Source organism: Malaclemys terrapin, chromosome 17 (assembly GCF_027887155.1).
Source record: "Malaclemys terrapin pileata isolate rMalTer1 chromosome 17, rMalTer1.hap1, whole genome shotgun sequence".
In the NCBI taxonomy this organism is placed as follows: Eukaryota; Metazoa; Chordata; order Testudines; family Emydidae; genus Malaclemys; species Malaclemys terrapin.
The window spans coordinates 496,117-516,268 of NC_071521.1; the positions used below are offsets into that span (position 1 = coordinate 496,117).

Consider the following 20,152-nt stretch of genomic DNA (forward strand, 5'->3'; position numbering starts at 1 on the left):
TAATATTTTGTACCTGGGCTAATTATTTAAGATAAACCAGCAGCACAGTGGTCAATAAGTAATTACTGTAGGTCTAATTCTATCTCTTAATGCTTTAGAACCTTTTATATAAAGTAAACAGGTAAAAGTCACTATTTTGCTATAAGTAACCCTGTAGTTGCCAGAACAGGTTCCATCCTTTCTACCCCCCCTTTTCAATATCATTAATTGGGTTGTTGCTCAGCTGCAAACACTCCACAAAATTTTCTTTAAAAACAAAAAGTCCACAGCATTGCTGAGCAATTGTTTGCTCCTTGTTCTTCTGAAACTCTTCATTAATGGTTTGAGGCTCCAGTTTGAATTCCCTCTCCTGGCTTTGCATGGTGACTGATCTAGCTCTTGCAGCCACCCTTAAGGAACATGTTTTCCCTAGTACTTCAGGCCTTTTGATCACCATGCATTAAGAACATAAGAACAGCCAAACTGGGTCAGACCAATGGTCCATCTAGCCCAGTATCTTGTCTTCCAACAGGGGCCAGTGGCAGATGCTTCAGAGGAAATGAACAGAACAGGACAATTGAGTGATCCATCCCGTTGTCTAGTCAGAACTTTGACTCTGGCAGTCAGAGGCTTAGGGACATTCGGTTGCATCCCTGACCATCTTGGCTTCTAGAGAATGCTACCATGAAGGTTCTGAACTTTAATTTCTTAGCTAGCAGCCTAAATTAGTCCTCAAGGACTTCTCTCCTACCTTTCCTAGGTCAGTGGTTACCAATAATCCGTTAATTGTGATCAACTGGTCAATCCTGGAGACTCTCCCCGTCTATCATGATCTCCAGCTGCAGTGGTGCTGCCCGCTGCTAAGGCAGGCTCCCTGCCTGCTGCAGTCCCATGCCACTCCCAGAAGTGGCCAGCATGCCCCTGTGGCGGGGGGCAGGGGTCTCCATGCACTGCTCCTGCCTGCAAGCACTACCCCCACTGCTCCCATTGGCTGAGAACAGGGAGATGTGGCCAATGGGAGATGTGGGGGCGGTGCCTGCAGAGGGTGGTAGCATATGGAGCCACGTGCCCCCCCCTGGGGCCACAGGGGCACATTGGCCCCTTCCAGGAGTGGCGTGGCCACGTAGTGCACTACTGGCTGGCAGGGTGGGGGGGTGGCACAACTTGTGATGGGGAGGAGGTGTCGATGTGCCTGAGCAGGTAAGGAGCCTGCCTTAGCCCCCTTGCAATGCCGATCGGCAACTGCCCGAGATAAATGCCTTCTGCTGGGAGCCCCCTCCTGGAGCCAGCACCCCACCCCCTCCTGCACTCCACCCCCCCAGACTCAGCCCGGAGCCCCCTCCCTGCGAACTCCTCGCCCCCAACTCAGACCCTGCACCGTCTCCCAAACCCCAACTCCCTGCCCCAGCCTGGTGAAAGTGAGTGAGGGTAGGGGACACTCTCTCTCTTAAGCAGTTGATAAACTGCCAGCCCCCCTTGCGTGAGAAGCCTGCCCCTCGTCCGTCTGGGCCTCTACCAAGTTAACCCGGTGTGGGTTCAGTCTGCTCAGTCTGTCCTTGAGCTTGGGGCACTGGGCCCGAATGTGGCCTCTTCGGCCGCAGTAATAGCAGCTCATATCCTGTGGGTCCCCTCGAGATGGTCGGTTGTCCCTGATGCTGGGCATTCCCCTTGGGAGGGGATTCCCCATATTCCCCCTTTGGGAGGTCCCCGGGTGACTCTCTCTCTGCATCGCGGCGGGCCTGTTCCTTTGGGACTCCTTCCTGTCACCCCCTGACCGGCTCTTCACAAACTCATCGGCCAGCCGCCCTGCGTGTCGTAAGTTCTCTGGCTTTTTGTCCCTCAACCACAGCCTCAGGTCGGATGGGCACCGCTCATACAGTTGCTCCAGTACCAGCAGTTTAACCAGGTCCTCCTTTGTCTGGGCCCCATCTGCCCACTTGCTGGCGTATCCCTCCATGCGGACGGCTAGTTGCAGATATGAGATCTCAGGGGTTTTATCCTGACTCTGGAACCTTTCCCGGTACATCTCAGGAGTCAGCCCAAACTCACGTAGCAGGGCCTTTTTGAATAGTTCGTAGTCCCCTGTTTCCGCCTCTTCCGGTTGGCGGTACAATGCCACGGCTTTGGGGTCCAGTAAGGGGGTGAGAACCCGGAGTCTGTCCGCAGGATCAACCTGGTGCAGCTCGCAGGCCATCTCAAAAGCATCCAGGAAGTCATCCATGTCCTCCCCCTCCTTACATGGGGCCAGGATGCACTTATCAAAGCTCCGTACAGTCTTGGGTCCCCCCCTCTCACCACAGCCGGGGTCTCGCGGCCCCTCAGCCTCGCCACCTCCAGTTCATGATGCCTCTGTTTCTCATGATCCTCCAGCTCTCTCGGTTTTAGCTCTTTCTCCCATGCCAGCCACTTCCACTTCACGGATGCTGAGCGTTGCCGGGAGGATCCCCTGCTGGCCGGCGAGCTTCGCCGGGAGGATCCCCTGCTGGCTGAGGGGGGGGTCACGGTGCCCTCGGTATTTGCTGGGCTCCTCCCCACCCTTCCCCTAGGCATAGGAAGGAGGGGGTCTCGGGAAGCCCTCAGCAGCCGGCTGACCACTCCCAGCTGGGACAGACACTGGTGCCTGCGCTGCATCTGCCAGGCTGCTTCCCTCAGAGACAGGAATCAGTTCATTCAAGCGATCTCCCTCCTCCAGCTGGGCAATGAGCTGTTCTTTGGTGAGCCTCCCACTGCGCAGTCCCCTCTGCTTGCACAGCTCCACCAGGTCCCTCTTAAGCCGCTTGGCATACATCTTCCTGCTGGCCACTCACAGGCCTGTGTGCTCACCGCTCCCCACAGTTTCCAGGGAGACCCCTAGTGTGCCAGCCCTTCTCGAGGTCACCACCTCTCTGCCAGGGTCGAGCTGCAAAGTCCTCCGCCCCTGGGAACACTCGCTGCAATCCCCCGGGGGACCCTGTTACTGCAAAAGTCCTTCTCGCTGGTCACACACTCCCCAGGGTGATAACCGTCTCTCTCTGACTCTTCAGCACACCTGGTCCCCGTCAATCCCCCTTCGTTTTTCTGCTCCCCCGTCACTTACTGCAGGAAGCACCGTCCACGGGGTGCAGTAGATCCCGCCGCTGCCACCACTTGTCACGGACTGTGGGGGAATCAGGGCCCTGCACCCCTCTTCCTGAGATTCACCGTGACTCTCAGCCAGCCAGTAAAACAGAAGGTTTATTAGATGACAGGAACACAGTCCCAAGCAGAGCATGTAGGTACAACCAGAACCCCTCAATCAAGTCCTTCTGGGGGGTTTAGGGAGCTTAGCCCCCAGCTTGGGGTTCCCTGTGTTGCACCATCCAGCCCAAACTGAAACCAAAAAAACCAAAACTCCTCCAGCAGCTTTCTCCCCCCTCCCCTCTGCTCCTCCTCTCCTTTGTTCAGTCTCCCGGGCAGAAGGAGTTATTTCTCCCAACCCCCCTCCTGGCTCAGGTTACAGCTCAGGTAACTTCCTTCAAGGGAAGTCCCCCATCCCCAATGCAACCCCCCTGCAACATTCCCAGGTCAAATCTGCTCCACTCCCTGCTCCCTCACAGCGGGTAATTGTACATGCTGCCTTCAGTGCAATAAACTTGATAGCTCCCACTCTGCAGCTGGACTTCTGGACTTCATTTATTCTTGCAGGGTTTTTTTTGTGTATGTATGTTTGTTCTTTATGTGGGCAGGTAGGTGGGGTGGGGGTTATTGGCCTAAGTTTAGAGAATGGTTATTAGGTATATCTGGCTTTCACACTCCCTCTCTAAACTCCCAGCAACACTTCCGCCTTGCTGTGCCTGTTCACTAGCTCATCTGGTCACTTACGAGTTGGCTTTTTAAACCCTTCTTCTCCAGGCGTTAGCCCTGCCCGGTTATCAAGGGATCCTAAAGGAATTAAGAATCAAAGGATGGCACACTAGAGCCTCCTTAGGCTCCACACAAATGTTCTTTGACTGCGATAGTATCCAACCTCAGAATGCAGGTTTGTTGGACAGCGGATGTGAAAAATCAATATTTACCTAACCTTTCTAATCACTTGCATCATCACTTCCTATACCCTGAACAACAGCTCTGACAGCTGTTAGTGTAGGGAAGATTTTGCCCATTTCTCTGATACTGTCTCTAGGTTCTCATGTTTCACTCAGTTTAATTGCAGTGGAGAATTAATTTAAGTGATTTGAGTCTTTTTCACAGCTTCATATGGCATTGTAGATTTTCACATGGTCCCACATGCTTTAGATCACTGGTAAATGTATTTATCATTATCTGATGTGTTCACTGATTGTTGTCTTGTCTGCAAGGGACTTTTTATATGCACATTATCTATAACTTGGGTCTCCCCCACGTGCTGTTTTCAGTATCCTCTCTATATATTGGTAATCCATACACCGCCCCTCCTCTTCTCCCCCCCCCGTCCCATTCTCTGTACTTACAACACTGTTTTCTGTCGCACTTCGTTAACATTCACGATTAATGATGAGTTGTATCTCCAGAGTGTTGTATCCCTAATCAGGGATTCTCTAGGAAGCTTTCCTTGAAGGGCAATGATAAACTAGGGCAACGTCAATGGGAACATTCACACTGTCTCCATAGACACATAGGACAAAGTGGACTGAAGTCTGAACCACTTTCCTTGGATTAACTATCATTTTTTTTAGGATTAGTTACATTTTTTCTGTCAGGCTCTCTGTGAATATGCTGCAGGATGTTAACTCCAGGCACAGCATTCCAGGATGTAATGTTGAATATGTCAGTAGACGCATATATAGTTTTTGGAAATATGTGGTTCTCAAAGAGGAAAATCCCAGCCCCTGGATTTTGCTCCTGAAAGCTGCTCATCATAATTTTCCAGTGTGGATGTTTAATGGGCAAAATAATTTCATCAATATCATTAAGAAGCACAAACTTGCTCCTGTACATGTTGCGGTAAATACAGTCATTTAGAGCTGTGATTTGTCGGTAGTAGCCAATATGTGTTCCATCCTCCATAAATTTCCATCTAGGAGACACTTTGAGATATGAAGTAATTGGCCAGGGAATTATCTCGACAGTTCTGTCTGCAATATAAAACTTCAAGACTTTCTCCATCAATTGGCTGCAGCTGTTTTTATAAATCATCACTTTCTGTACCCCAAGAATTTTATACATCTCCATGCTCTGTATAAATTGTAAGACATTATTGTAATTTCCAAACATGGTAGAGATACACACAGTGAATTCAACGGGAAATGTCTCAACTTTGCGTTTTTTTATTTCAAACCTTGGTAGTTGGTCAATATTTCCTTTACGGGCCCAATTGATGGATACAAAGTTTGGATCACAATTTGGGGTTCCAAACAAGGCACTTACCCACTTCAATTTCCTCTTCTCTGTTTGTGGGGGAGAAATATTTTGTAACACCCCCTGTTCAAAATCTACCTGTGTTCACAACCTACACACTATTGTAATAATGTTTGTACAAGGTATGCCTTGTGAGATATAATGTAAAAACTCAATTTGCTGATCAATAATAACATGGAGTTCCCTTCCACACAGACTTCCTGTCACCTTGCTCCCAGCTGGAAATGCTTCTCAAAGGGGGGACAGGACTATAAAAAGAAGGGGCAGATGACCTAAAAGATATCTCGTTTTCTCCCTCCCCAACAGAGATCATAGATCATAGAATGTCAGGGTTGGAAGGGACCTCAGGAGGTCATCTAGTCCAACCCCCTGCTCAAAGCAGGAGCAAATCCCAGACAGATTTTTGCCCTAAATGGGCCCCTCAAGGATTGAACTCACAACCCTGGGTTTAGTAGGCCAAAATGCTCAAACCACTGAGTTCTCTGCACCTTAATAGACAAAAGAAGTAGTGGTTGGACTTTGCAGGTGGGGTCCTGATCTAAATAGCTTGGTCAGTAAAACTGCTGAAAGCGTGTGGTGAGAAAACTTTGCTTTGAATCTAAGGGCTTGTCTACACTAGTACATTACAGCACTGCCACTTTCTTGCTCAGGGATGTGAAAAAACACCCCACTGAGCACAGCAAGTTTCAGTGCTGTAAAGCGCCAGTATAGACAGTGTACCGGCATTGGTAGCTACGCCCCTCGTGGAGGTGGGTTTTTTAGCGTGCTGGGAGACCTCTCTCCCAGCACTCCGTCGTGACTACACAAGACACATTAAAGCACTGCCATAGCAGTGCTTTAGCACTGCTAGTGTAGACTAGACCTATATAGTTTAAGTTAGTCACCAGTAAACATTTTACCTTTATTTTTCTTGTAATTGTTTCTGACTTTTACACCTTATTACTTGTACTCAGTTAAAATCAATCTCTTTGTAGTTAATAAACTTGTTTTATCTAATCCAGTGTGTTAAAATTAAAGTGGCCAGATAACTATTTAAAATAATAAACTGGCATAGTATTCCTTTAAAAGAATAACAGACATAATATATTTGTACAAGAGAGGGCTGGACAGTACAGGGCATACATTTCTGGGGGAAGATCTGAGATGGGGTGCGTTGCGGTCACCCTGAGCATAACTAAGGCTGGTAAGAGCCAAGGTGTGTCTGGCTGGCTGCAGCACACACACACTAACATAGTGGAGGCTGTTTGTGAGCAGGCCAGGTTGGGGGCGACAGCAGCAAACCATTGTAAAGGGCACCTCAAGTTACAGAGCGGGGATGACACAGCTACACAGTCTGGATTGTGCACCGGTATATAACAAAAGGTCTCCCACCCATCAGAAGCATGCTGTAATCACCCACGTATGGGATATTATGATGCAGGTCCCTCTCAATCTCTCCTGTTGAAACTTCCATTTTGGATAAATAGTCATGGGGGGAGGGAGCAAGGCGAGAGAGAGAAAATGACTCCATATCCTGGTGGCTAAAGCACCCAGCTGGGAAGTGGGAGACCCAGGGTCCAGTCCCCCTGCTCCAATGATTATTTCTCCAAAGTGGAACATCTTCAGTGGGAGAGACTGAGAAGTGCCACATCAGAATATTCCATAGCTCAGGGGTAGAGCACTCTCCTGAGAGGTGGGAGACCCGTGTTCAAATCCTCTTTCCCTATTAGGCAGAGAAGAGAATTGAACCTGGGTTTTCCATAGCCTGAATAAGTAATCTAACCACTGGGGTAAGAGTTAGAAAGGTGGCAGGGGCATCATCAATAAAAGAAACAGAGGAGGAACAAGCAAGAATGGCCTAGGCACCTAACTCCATGAGAGGGATTAGCTTAAGACACACACCTCTCATTGACATCTCCAATTGGCTAGTTTAGGTGAGTTCCTGTCTAGTGTGCTGGCTTTTATAGATCCCATTCTTAGGCACCTGTCTGTTCCTCTTGCACTGTATAGGGTGCCTGTCAGGGTACACCCCCCCCAAATCTGAACTCTAGGGTACAGATGTGGAGACCTGCATGAAAGACCCCTAAGCTTATCTTCTTCCACTTAGGCTAAAATTCTTCCAAGACACAGTCTTCTGCATTGGACAGATATTGCTGCCACCACCATGTGATTTTCACAAATATTCAAGGAAGGATCACTTGGAATCCCTATCCCCCCAAAACCCTTCATCCCCTTTTCTGGGGAGGCTTGATAATAAAATACCAACCTGTTGCCTCAGTAATGTGACCATAGACCAACCCCTTGTCTAAGGACTTTGGAATCAAAGGATTTTTTTTTTTAAAGGTAAATTTTATTAAAAAGAAAGAACATATCTGAAAACTCAGGCTTTAGGGATTAAACACCAAAAATAACTTTCTTGGGGTTCAGCTTAAAGGTTACAAGCAAAACAAAAGCACCTGGGGTTAGCATAGAGGAAGCCACAAACCAAAAAAACCAAAAAGGTTCCTAATTGCATCTGTCTTAACTTTTCCTGTGCTACTTACATATCTGGGGTTCCAAATGAGGAGTTTCTAGGTATGATGCAGATGATTTCCCATACCCGGCTTAAAGCTTACAGCTTGTTGCTGCCTTCTCCTCTCTCCAGCCTGAGAGACAAAGAACCCCCCCCACACACACAGACACAGCAGTTTTTCCAATTTGAAAGGGTACTGCCTTCCTATTGGTTCCCCTGGTCAGGTGCCAACTCAGGTTAAGCTTCTCTTATAATTGTCCCTTTAGAGGTGTTTCCAATGGCTTCTGAGAATACCTGCAATATATTTTTCATGGTTCATTTGAAGTACTGCTTTTTTAGCACTTTGTTAACATTCTTAATCAAAGACAAGTTATATCTCCACAGGGTTGGATCCTTAGTGAGAAATTTTTTAGGTATGTTTCCTTGGAGAGGGTCTCTGCAATGATAAGTAATTGCAATGTCCCTGCAAACTTCTAGGCTGTCTCCATAGGCCTTTAGAACAGAGTGGACCGAAGTCTGAATCACTTTCCTTGGATCAACTATCATTTTCGTAGGACTGAAGGTCTATGGTCTATCAGGCTCTTTATAAATATGCTGGAGTATGTTGACCCCTGGTACAGCACTGCAGGATGAAATGTTGAATGCCTCATTCGAAGAATACACAGTTTTAGGGAAGATGTGGTTCTCAAAGAGGAAAATGCCAGTCCCTGGATTTTGCTCCTGAAGGCTGCTCATCATTGTTTTCCAGTCCAGGTGTTTAATGGGCAGAATAATTTCATCAATATCATTAAGAAGCACAAACTTGCTCCTGTACATGTTGCGGTAAACAAAATCATTTAGAGCAGTGATTTGTCCATAGTAGCCAATGTCTTTGGTATCCATAGAAAAATGCCAGTAAGAAGAAACGTTGAAGTACGAAGTAATTGGCCAGGAAATTATCTCAACTATTCCTTCTGCAATATAAAATTCCAAGGCTTTTCCCATCAATTGGCTGCAGCTGTTCTTATAGATAATAATTTTTTGTGCCCCTAGAATTTTATACATCTCAATGCTCTGTATGAATTGTAAGACATTGTTGTAATTTCCAAACATGGTAGAGATGCACACAGTGAATTCAACAGAAAGGGTCTTGTCATCACGGTTTTTTATTTCAAACCTTGGTAGCTGGACAATATTTCCTTTAGGGGACCAATGAATTGACACATAATTTGGATCACAGTTTTGGGGCTCCACACAAAGTAAATCTGCTGTACCATAAGGGAATCCAAATAGATCTGAATGAACATCTATTGCTGCCCTTTCCACAGATTCCTTGCCATCAGATTGACAGCAAAACCAGCAATAAAGATCTCTTACTTCATCACGGTGTACAATCCCAATTACACGAGTGAGGTTTATTTGTCTTTTGTCAAAGTATGGTGCTATTATAAATGTTTTATTATATTTTAATGCTGTGATTGTATCCCTGGCGATCTCACCTTGACAGAGGTCAATCGGCCCTATCAACTTTGATGGGAGAGAGTTTTGTGTTACCCAATAGTACAAGAGGGAGTACAGAATCAGTACGAAAAGGACCATCACAAAAAAAAAAAAGATTCTTCCATAGCAAGACATTTCTGCATTTAAGGTCTAGGTAAGTGTCTATGAGAGAAATGGGTTAAAGTTAGAATGAACATTACCAGTTAAAAGTAGGAAGTAAAAGTAGATATCGGTAATTACTTTACCAGTTAAAAAGTAGGAAATATTTAAACTGAAAGCTAATCTACTCCTGCACCTACATAACATAATCATTCTTGATTGTTGTTGGGTTTTTTTTGGAAGTTCCTCCTCCTCCTCAGAGTTAGATACAAATTACTGATTAGTTATATTTTCCATCCGCAACTTCCACCTTCAATCCTCATCCTCTCTCTTGGACATGCTTTGAGTGGAATTTCTCTATTTTTTCCCCTAGACTCTGCACTTGGTAATTGGCCAGGAAATAAAGGTACCCACTCCTCTAATACAGACATTTCACATTAAACATTTGAAATCAGTCTTAAATGTATAACATTGTAAATTCTGCCTGCTGTTGTTCCGTGGCTTTTGGTGGTTTTGCTTCCTGATACAGGGTGAACATTTGCGTTTATTTTAACTTGAATATTAGAAAGAAGACCTCAAAAAATAGATTAGAAAAGGAGAGAACCACTGTCGAGTGAGTTTCCTCTCCTCCTTCCCAGATTTATTTTTTAACTGAAACCCAGTAGAGTAAGTGCTATGTTAAAAAAAATAAATAAATAAAAAAAATCTCTTACTAAATATGAGTTACAAGTTTCCTCACAAGTTAGATATTTTCTTATCTTATCTAGAGTAGGACTGTAAAATAGTAAACGGTTAACCGGTAAGCATTAGTCTTACCGGTTAACCCAGGCTAACACTTAACCCCCAACCCTGGGCAGGCTGGAGCAGCCCCAGCCCAGTGGGCTTCGGTGGCTGGCCAACCCCAGCTGCAGCCTTGAGCTGCGCCAGCCAGAGCAGCAGCCCCGGGCCGTGGCAGCCGGCCCCAGGAACAGCCCTAGTCCTGCTGGCCAGAGCAGCCCCAGCCCCTCTTCCTTTAATTGGTTGACCGATTAAACAATATAAATTTTAATTGTTTAACTGGTTAACTTTTTTAACAATATTTACATCGCTAATCTAGAGTAGTTTATTTTAGAGCCTGAGCATCTACACAGAAGTTAAATAGCCCCTTAGCCCAAGCTTTGCAAACCCGTTAGCTGGCATGGACCAGCCACGGGTTTTTAATTGCAGCAGCGACATATCCTCAGAGTACATTTCCCAGACTGGAAGAAGAGCTCTTTGTAAAATCAAAAATTTACAAAAATCTTTTACTCTGAATTTTAGACTCTAATTTCTTCAGATTAACCAAGTCTACTAACCTTATGTCCAAAAATTATTTTGATTCTGACTTGTTTGAGCGGACCTCATCCATTTGGCTCTTTTGGACACTAGGTAGTTGATCACCTGACTTGTCACTAATGAGCTTCTCAAAATATTACTGAACCTGAAGTTCTTCCTGTTGCAGAAGAGGCATTGCTGTTCACAGAAATCTGCCTGTAAGAAATGGCCAATTACTTTATTGATTAATTCCCTTTTCAAAGAAATTGGGTTAGGCAAGCATAGATTAATTTAAGGATTAATGAATCACATCCTTGCTCTCCTAACACCATGTTCAAAGATCCGTAATTAAGAGACTACTGCAGGAAAATAAGCCTACCTGAAGAGAAGGTGCAAGTGTGAGATCAGTGACTGAAGAGAAAACTGGCCGAAGGAAAAGTTTGAAATATGGTTACTGTGTATGTGAAAATGACTCCATACTCTTATGCTGCTGCTGTACACAAGGTATGGTATCTGAAAGGGAACTAGGGGTTTTTAACCACACCTTGATAATAAGGAGGACTGCAAATTAGTTTTCTTATTTAGGTCTTATAGCCATGATATAAAAATGGTTTGGGCACATTTACATCTAAACATGTTTATGTTCACATTCACTGCAGCTATCATTTATAACAGTGCCTAGAAGTGTGCTACAGAAAATAAGAGATTTAATTTCTGCCCTAAAGATTTTACTATCTAATTATTGATAAGACAATGAGTGAGAATGAGATAAAGGGGGTTATGAGAGAGAGGAAATGTAAGAGTTAAATCAATTACTTAGCTAGGTTATGTTTGTATCTGGATGGCACAATTTAATTTCTAAATGTAGATGGGGTGAGGGAAGAGGCAAAGAAAACGGGAAAGAGGATACCCGAAATTAGGGGAGGTTGGAAGGAGATGTGCGGTTGGTGGCTGGGGGAAAGGTAGAGACAAGGAATAGGAGGAGGAATGCAGGTGGCAGGGTGAAGTAAGTAACATGGAAAATCAGCTGAGGACAATAAAGGTAAGCAAATTAGAAGAAGTGGCAACAGAATTGATATGCTACATCTAGAGACCTAAGAATAGTGTGATTATTGTCTTATCGTTCCCATGCGCTCCCCTTATCTGGTTTTCTGTAACCACCTGTTGTCTCTTGTCTTATACTTTGATTGTAAGTTCTTAAGGGCAGAGATCATCTTTTTGTTATATGTCTGTATGGTGCCTGGCACAATGGAGTTCTGGTCTGTAACTACAGCTACTAGTGTTACACTGGTCTACAATTTTTGAGAAGTCGTCTGCTTCAGAGATAAAATGTGCTATTTATTATGTATTTTGATGTGCTGAATTCAAATATGACAATTAAAACAAATGATTGGCTACTGTTTCTAAGATAGTTACGTTTTTACATTTTATGTCTATGTATAATGTGTAGATAGTAGAGTTTTAATCATAAATTGTAAACCTAGGTCTTTTTATGTGTTTATGGTTGCTTTACATGATAATATTTCACCTGTCCTGTTTAAGTAACACTTTAAAAATCAGCAAAAGGGTTATATAAATAAAATTTATTATGAAACAAAAGGCAAAAAACTATTATGTACATAGTTTAGTCCTATTCAGTGTCTACTCGGCGCTTCTTGGCTTGTCTCTTGTATTCATTAAAAGGAGCATCTCTTGTCACTGTCCAGCAATAGTCTGCAAGCATTGATGGGCTCCATTTGCCCTGATAGCGTTTCTCCATTGTTGCTATGTCCTGGTGAAATCGCTCGCCGTGCTCGTCGCTCACTGCTCCGCAGTTCGGTGGAAAAAAAAATCTAGGCCCCTGGTAAGTGGATTTGATTTTGGGAATTGCTGAAGCGAGTTGTTGGGGGCAGGAGGGTTGCATAAAGCAGGCCTGTCTCCTACCGGATGCATAGTCTGAGCGGCGGAACAGGCTGTCGGTTGACTCCCTCACTTCACAGGAATCTCCCTCAGAGATCTCCAGGAAACTCTCATGGAAATACTGGGCAATCCGCTGCAGCAGGTTCTTCGGCAGAGCTGCTTTGTTTCTTGCCCCATTAATGGTAATTGTCCCACGCCACTGTGCCGTCACGGGAGGTGGTGGGGAGACCATTCATGCACACAGGCGAGCCGCATAGGGGCCAGGGCGGAAGCTGCAGTCTTGGAGAAGACCCTCCCCTTGGTTCCCTGCTCTCTCTAGGCAGCAAGATATCTTCCATAATGATCACATGCTGTGGAAAGTGTGGGGACAGGAATGATCATCAGCCCCCCCGTGCTGGCTCTCCCTAAGAGCCACGTGCCCAGTGTACAGCAGGGTCCAGGAAGAGTGATTTTCCCTGCCCCTGCAGCTACTCACCATTTTGGGGATCTTGTGGCTCATGTGTGCCTGCCTAGGGTCAGCCAGTTTGTGACAGGCGTGAGAGTACTGGCTGTGTTTTAAATCACTGAATCAGTGTTTTGTATGTTGCAAAGAATACTGCTTCTGTAAAATGTTGCATTTAAACTTCACAGAGATGACCTTGGGAGCCCAGCCTCCTTCTTTGTTATCAGTGGCTGAATGGCTGTGCAGAATTAGAAAGCGGCCAAGAAGAACTAAGGAGGACTTTCTGCGTGATGTTATGATGCACTCCACTGCCAAGAAATGGGAATTAAAGGAGTTGTGGGACAGCGAGAAGAGGGACCGAAAGGAGAACATAGCATGCCAGAATGAAGCCACGGAGCGGCTCTTAACGTTATGGAGCGCCAAGCAGACACGCTCCAGGCGGTACTAGCTCTGCAAACTGAGCAGCTCCGCGCCTGCCGTCCCCTGCAGCTGCTGTCACAAAACTCTTTCTCATGCACCCCCCCACACACACACTCTTATCAACCTCCTGGCTCCAGTCTATACCCTTGGTATTCCATTCCTCCCCCCCTCACAGTCCAGCACTGCAGACTCTCACTGCACTCAACACCCATCCCTCTGCAGTTTGGCCCTGTAGTACCCTCTGCATTGTACTCCAAAGAAGAAGACTGGATACGATCCCTGGACATACACTGTAACTCCCAGCGCTGAACTCTGCCAGTGTAGACATACCCTAAGACCTAGTCTACACTAGAAAATTAGGTTGGTTGGCTAAGGATGTGAAAAATCCACACCACTGAGTGGTGTTATTAAGCCAACTTAAGTCCCCATGCAGATAGTACTACTAGGTCAATGGAAGAATTCAGCCAACCTAGTCACCTCCTCTCGAGGAGGTGAATTACCTACACCCTCCCATTGGTGTAGGTAGTGTCTACACCAGGGATCGGCAACCTTTGGCCCACGGCCCGCCAGGGTAAGCCCCCTGGCGGGGCGGGCCGGTTTGTTTACTTGCTGCGCCTGCAGATTCGGCTGATCGCGGCTCCCACTGGCTGTGGTACGCCGCTCCAGGTGGGCTGCGGGCCAAAGGTTGCCAATCACTGGTCTACACTGAAGTGCTACAGCAGAGCAGCTGTGTTACTATAGCATTTTAAGCGTAAACAAGCCCTAACAGGAAGAAAAAAGAAGCAGGGAGGAGGGGCTTTACCTGGAGATATATCTCAAAGGTTTGCTTAAGTTTATTTAGGGAGACAGAGGAGTCACCTTGGTACCCTTCACTGAAGAAGTCAAAGGACAGTGATTTTGCTTCATGAAAAAGGGGTCTCAACCAGGCTTGGTTGAAAATGCTGGAGAGAACTTTGAGTGAGACAAGTTTGGTTAGACAAGAGAATAACTTGTTAACTATGTTTAGTCTCTAGAAAGTGCGTTAGGATTTTGTTTTATATGTAACCATTTGTTTCCAATATTCTTACTCACTATTACTTGAATCTCTATTCTTTGATAATAACTTTAGATATATTTATAATGAAAACAATAATAAGTGCTGTGATGTAACGCAAAGCGAGGTTCTGAATTGAATCTTACAGACTGGTGTGTACTGTTCCCTTGGGAATAGCAGGCCTGGTAAGTTTGAGCATTCAGAGGATAAAGAGCTGGACACTACAGATAATGCTCCGAGGATTCAGGGGTTGTGCGTGCCTGTTGCTACCTGTACAAAGAGAGCAAGGTCTGTGGAGGACTCAAAGGCTTGTGAGACCAGAAGCTAGTGGTTTCATGAAGCTAACAAACATCAGGTACAAACAAACAAAACTGCTTCATGCTAAGGGCAAGTAGTAGTGAGGTACCTCACAATCCTGGGTACCTCAGCAAGTGTCACAGACATCATCATTAGATTGTCTTGACATGTACAAGTCACATCTTAATACAGAACTAACAATATTAAGCAACATATTATGTATTGACCATATATTGTTATATCAATAACATTTTCTTTTCCCAAAAATTATTTAAACATAACCTTAACAGGAGACCCACCAATAAATCCCCAGCCCCTGGTTCTTTGCCAGGCTTTGTTTCAGCAGTCTTGGCTCCTCCAGGTCCCCCTGATGCCCCCAAGCCCTTCAAATCTCCATAGAATCCCCCTAAAATCCCAGAAAAACTTCTTAGAAACCCCCAGAGAACCCTAGGAATCCTGAGAAACCCCAGAATTCTGAGTATATTGAGCCACTGATCCATTCCATGTAGACTCCATTACCCCCTTGGGGTCATCTTGGTGTACCTAACGCTCCCAGTTATGTCACAAGGAGATATGGGATTTCAATTGAAAGCACAGCTGAGTGAAGATAAACAATGAAGGGAGTGCCACATACTTTTTCTACACCTTCAGTTACAAGGAGTTTCATTCTTACAGGCTTCAGTTCTGGGCACTTTCCCTGGCCCTAGATGGTGGAGTGAAGAACAAATTCAGACCATTTCTAAAGGGTCACATTTATGTAGGACCATTACAAATTGGCGTATCCTAGACCTCATAATATATGCTAAAATGTACCTGTCCTTTGCTCTAGGTTCATGTCATAAATACAATAAATACATGCCATAATGATTCAAACCCTCACATTAAAATATCCAACATCAAAAACTACCCAAACCATGGGCAGCACGTATAATAGGCACAGGAAGGCAGTGCCTTCCCACACAGGTGTCATAGACGTGCTGCGGAATGCTGGGGACATGGTGGCCCCATGTCTTTCCGTCCCTGCCTTTCACATCACAGGAAGATTTAATTTATTATGGTCCATGTAGCTTCCAGGGCGGCTGGAAAGGCTGTATCTGCTATTCAGCTTCCTGGGTCCCTTGGACTCCCCATAGACATTACTAATGAACTCGGAAAGCTGAGTAGCAGATAGCCTCCTCAGCCGCTCTGGAACTTGCATAGAGAAGCTCAGTCAGTCATGTACATTGTTTCTCCCAGCCAGGGCTGCTGCAGTCTTTTGCACAATGTCTCCAAGACTCAGCCCCCTCTCCGGAGAGCCCTGCTGGCTGTGCTGCTGCTGTATGCTTTGCAGGTTCCAACTTCCTCTCCTCCCTGTTCAGCTCCCTCCCTGCTTGGCCCCTCACCCCATCCAGTCTCCCCCTCCCTGCTTGGTACCCCACTGCTCCTTGTGTGGGCTTCCTCCTTGCCTCCCCTCCTCATCCTCCTCCTGTCGGACCCAAGCCCTCTCTCTCTGCTCAGCCTCTTCCCTGCTTGCCCAGTATGGGGTTTCCGCCTTGCTCCCTCCCTCCCCTAGTCCTCCCCAGCCCAGCTGCTGCTTGCTGGGTCCTCCTCTCTCCCCTGCCGTCTTCCCGCAGACTCCCTCTCCCCTCACCCCTGCTTGCTGCCTGGTGGGTTTCCTTCTAGCCCTCGTCACGCCCCCCAAAGCCGCTGATCCCCAGGTTCCTCCTCTCCTTGCTCGCATTTGAACCCTGCCACTCACTGCAGTCCCCCTCTCCCCACTCAGTCAGCTCCCCCTTTTGATGCGTGGGTTTCCTTGCCCCCCTCCATTTGTCCCCCCATCCGCTGTGGGACTCCTCCTGCTGCTGTGCTGATGCTAGAGCAACTCAGCTAAGAGGCATCAGAAGGGGGGGCAGGCATCAGTATTAAAAGTGGTTCTGTTTTTCACTGGCTGGCCCAGCTATGGGACTTCTCCTGCTGTACTAATGCTGGAGCAACTCAGTTAAAGTGCCTGCCGGAAAGGGGGGCGGGGAGGGGCAGGTCACTTTTAAAAGAGGGAGGGCTTTTTGAAAGTTTGCCTGTCTCACCAACAGAAGTTGGTCCAATAAATGATATTATTGCCTCACCCACCGTCATGGGTGGTGCCAGGTATAATAGTCCAAGGGGAACCACCTTGTCTCTCTAAAAGGACACAAGTCATATAGAACTCACATATCACACATTCCTATGTGAAACAAGGAATCACATTGAAATCATAGCTGTTGGATTCCACTATAAACTGTACCGTACTACAAATACAACTATCCTACATGCACAGCCTGTTCAGTAATCAAGTAAGAGTCCCGCCAAAGAGACGCATTTGTTTTCCAGATAATGGAAAAGGAAAGTAAAATATAAGCAAAAAAGCATGGCTTGGTGTTGAAATCAGAGCTAGAACTGTAAAGATATGGGGTTTTATTAATGGCTCCCTGTCATAGGCTTCCAGTTTGACATTGGACCCACCATTTAAGGCTTGATCTCAAGGGGAATCTTTCCATTAATTGAAAAAGGCAGCAGCTAGGGGACTTAATTAACACATGCCTTAGTTTCTCCATCCAAAAAACAGGGATAATAATACTTGCGTGCCTCACAGGAGTTTGTTTAAATTAATTGGTTTTGGTTAGGTGCTTTGAGGTCATCAGATGGAAAATGCTTAGAAGTGTTGTTTTACAATTCCAAAACCTTTATGCTTCATTCATGCAGCATACATTCCTCCAATCACAGGAGATTGGGACTTTATGGGACAACTCCTCTTCCCACTGAATAATGCTGGAGCAACTTGCCAGAAAAGGGGTGGGGGTGAGGAGGGAAGAGACGCGGGAGAAAGTGGGGAGGGGGCAGACTCTGGGCGGTGCAAGGGCAGAGTGTGGGCAAAGCCACAGGCAGAAGAGGACAAGGGAGCTAGCCTCCCCAAGCAGCAGCCTGTGGAAGCTTCACCCACCGCCATGACCCAAGCCATTAAGATGGCCACTCTAGTCCTCTTAGAGAAAGCCTGGGTCACAGAACTTGCACAAGATCAACAGTGTGACCAAGCTGGAACCTAGAAGTAAGTGGGGCTGAATTCCAGAGTCAACCCTGTGACATTATACTCCATATTCTTTATGAAAATATGCTTGTGGTAGGAATATGACATAACTAAGATATGCTTTATGCAAGATAACTCTTGTAAAGTATCATTGGAAAGGTTATAATTTACTGAATATGATCCTATTCGTATGCATGTATAATTTCTGTATCTGAAATTAGGAATATTGACTATGTATCTATATTTCTACTGTGTTACTTTGGGTGACGCCTCCTGCTAACACTTCAGTGAAAAAGACAACAATGAAAAAGCTGGACAGTGCTGATGGCCCATCAGCAAGAGACAATGGACTGTAAAAGAGCTTAGTCTTCCTGTGAACTGTGGGTCAGCCTGTGAAGAATGGCTACAGGGGCCGTACAGAGGCATGTGACCATGTCACCTGATACTGGAATCTATCTTGAATTCTGTACTTTTCCAGGAGAAGGGTGTGTGTGTGTGTCTGTCTGTCTGTCAAACTAGGAAACAAAGGACTCCCGCCTTATGTGAATCCTATTTCAGGGTGGGGAATGAGATAATCCAGGTCCTCAGTTCTCCCCTGCTGCCCCACCCAAGATGACTGCTGGAAATAACTAAAACTGAACTGGGGGGAAGAACTGGACCCAGGCTGGAAGGGCATCTGGCCTGTGAAGAAGATTATTAGAACCACATTTAGGGTGAGAACTTACATGTAACCAGTTTCTTTAGTGTATTAAGTTTAATTTGCCTATTTTCTTAGTAATCTGCCTTGTTCTGTGTGCTACACCCTTAACTACTTAAAATACACCTATTATATGTAATAAATTTATTTCTGGTTTATAATATAGTTTATATGATTTCTAAGTGGGCGGGAGCAGAGGAGTTGTGCATACCCTCCTCCACCTTGAGGGAAGGGGCAAATTTCATATAATTTTGGGTTTGTACTTCAAGGGGGTGGACATCTGGGTGCTATGGCGAGCCCCTTAAACTAAGCCTTCCCAGAGCGGATCTGTGTCTCTCTGTGCAGCTGTGTGGAGCTCTGCCTGTACACTTGGCTGGAAAAGGCTGGGGAGCCAAAACCAGGTAAAAGGGGGCCCAGGCTGGCAGAATAGTCTGATTCAGTGGCATCCCAGCACACCAGGTGACATCCCAGGGGGTCCAGCCCATCACAAACCCTTCACTAAAAATGACTCGGGCAGCACCTCACTTAGTGTATTTTTAGGTCTTCAGTCTCTGGAAAGGCACCAATATGAACATCTGTCCCCTACCAGAACCCACAGCGAGGGCAACAGTATTTCATTTTGGCCAGGGTACTGAGGTAGCTGATCTAATGGAATCAGCACGACCAACTGACCCTCGTCCACCACGAGGAGCCTACTAACCAGAGTGCAGTTGCTATATTCAGGCCTAAAAGTCAGTCAGGGACAGGGCCGGCTCCAGGCACCAGCTTGCCAAGCAGGTGCTTGGGGTGGCTGCTCCGGAGGGGGGCGGCAGGTCCAGGTATTCGGCAGCAATTCGGCGTGACGGTCCCTCACCCCCCCTCGGAGCGAAGGACCTCCCGCCGAATTGCCGCCGCAGATCGCGACTTTTTTTTTTTTTTTTTGCGCTGCTTGGGGCGGCAAAAACCCTCGGAGCCGCCCCGGTCAGGGAAGGCTGAAGGAACCAGATGGCTGCACTACCACCGACCCCACAATCTGCCCCAAACGGCAGGAGCGATCGCTAGCAAGATCCCCAGCATCATCATCTAGTTTACTGAGCAGGGCCCCACACCCAGCATGTAACAGCCTGACAGGGCTCAGCCTTGCAGACCCAAAGACTCAACAACACGCAAGAGTCAGCCCCCAAACCAAGCACCAGATTGGCGCCAAAGAGCACGTGCGCGTGGGCCCTCTCTTAGTTTTCACCCAGCCCCCGACGATTAGTGCTACCAACCCCCTCAACGTCATTAGGGCGCTTCTGGCGCCCCCCGACCCGGCCGCTAACGTCCCGCCTCACCTCTGCGCCTCCCGGGGCCTGCAGCCGGATCCCCTTGCCAGGCCGGTGCAGCGCCGCGGGCGGGCGGGCGGGAGCGCAACAGAAGGGTCGCTCGCTCGCTCGTTCGCAGCCACGTCTCTCGTCTGCATCCCCCTTTGCGCGAACAGCATCGGCTTCTGCCGGACAGGAGAGAGTGCTCGTCCTGATTGGCTGCTGCTGCCCAGGAGGCGGGGCAGTGCGGAAAGCAGCCAATCGGTGCCAGGTCCTCCTGGCGGCGGAATTGAAATTCCGCGGGCTGGGGCCGCTTTGTTGCTAGGGTGACCGGTCCCGCTTGGC

The 20,152-nt window shown here is 46.8% G+C and overlaps 2 protein-coding genes and 1 pseudogene across 2 annotated transcripts in view; all 3 read right to left on the reverse strand.

Moving 5' to 3' along the window:
- SLC2A8 (solute carrier family 2 member 8) overlaps window positions 1-19,936 on the reverse strand; it is a 48,407-nt gene extending 28,471 nt beyond the window's left edge. The window contains exon 1 of the mRNA XM_054007853.1: window positions 19,838-19,936. The gene's annotated coding sequence lies outside the window, so the exon portion shown is untranslated. The remainder of the gene's footprint in view (window positions 1-19,837) is intronic.
- On the reverse strand, window positions 4,424-7,228 carry LOC128825387 (glycosyltransferase family 92 protein F13G3.3-like). The gene is given in 4 exon segments (XM_054007872.1): window positions 4,424-4,535; window positions 4,537-4,649; window positions 4,651-5,363; window positions 7,216-7,228. Coding segments are annotated over 4 exon segments (951 nt in total).
- Window positions 7,735-9,403, reverse strand: LOC128825388 (uncharacterized; annotated as a pseudogene).
- Window positions 19,937-20,152: the final 216 nt, after the last annotated feature.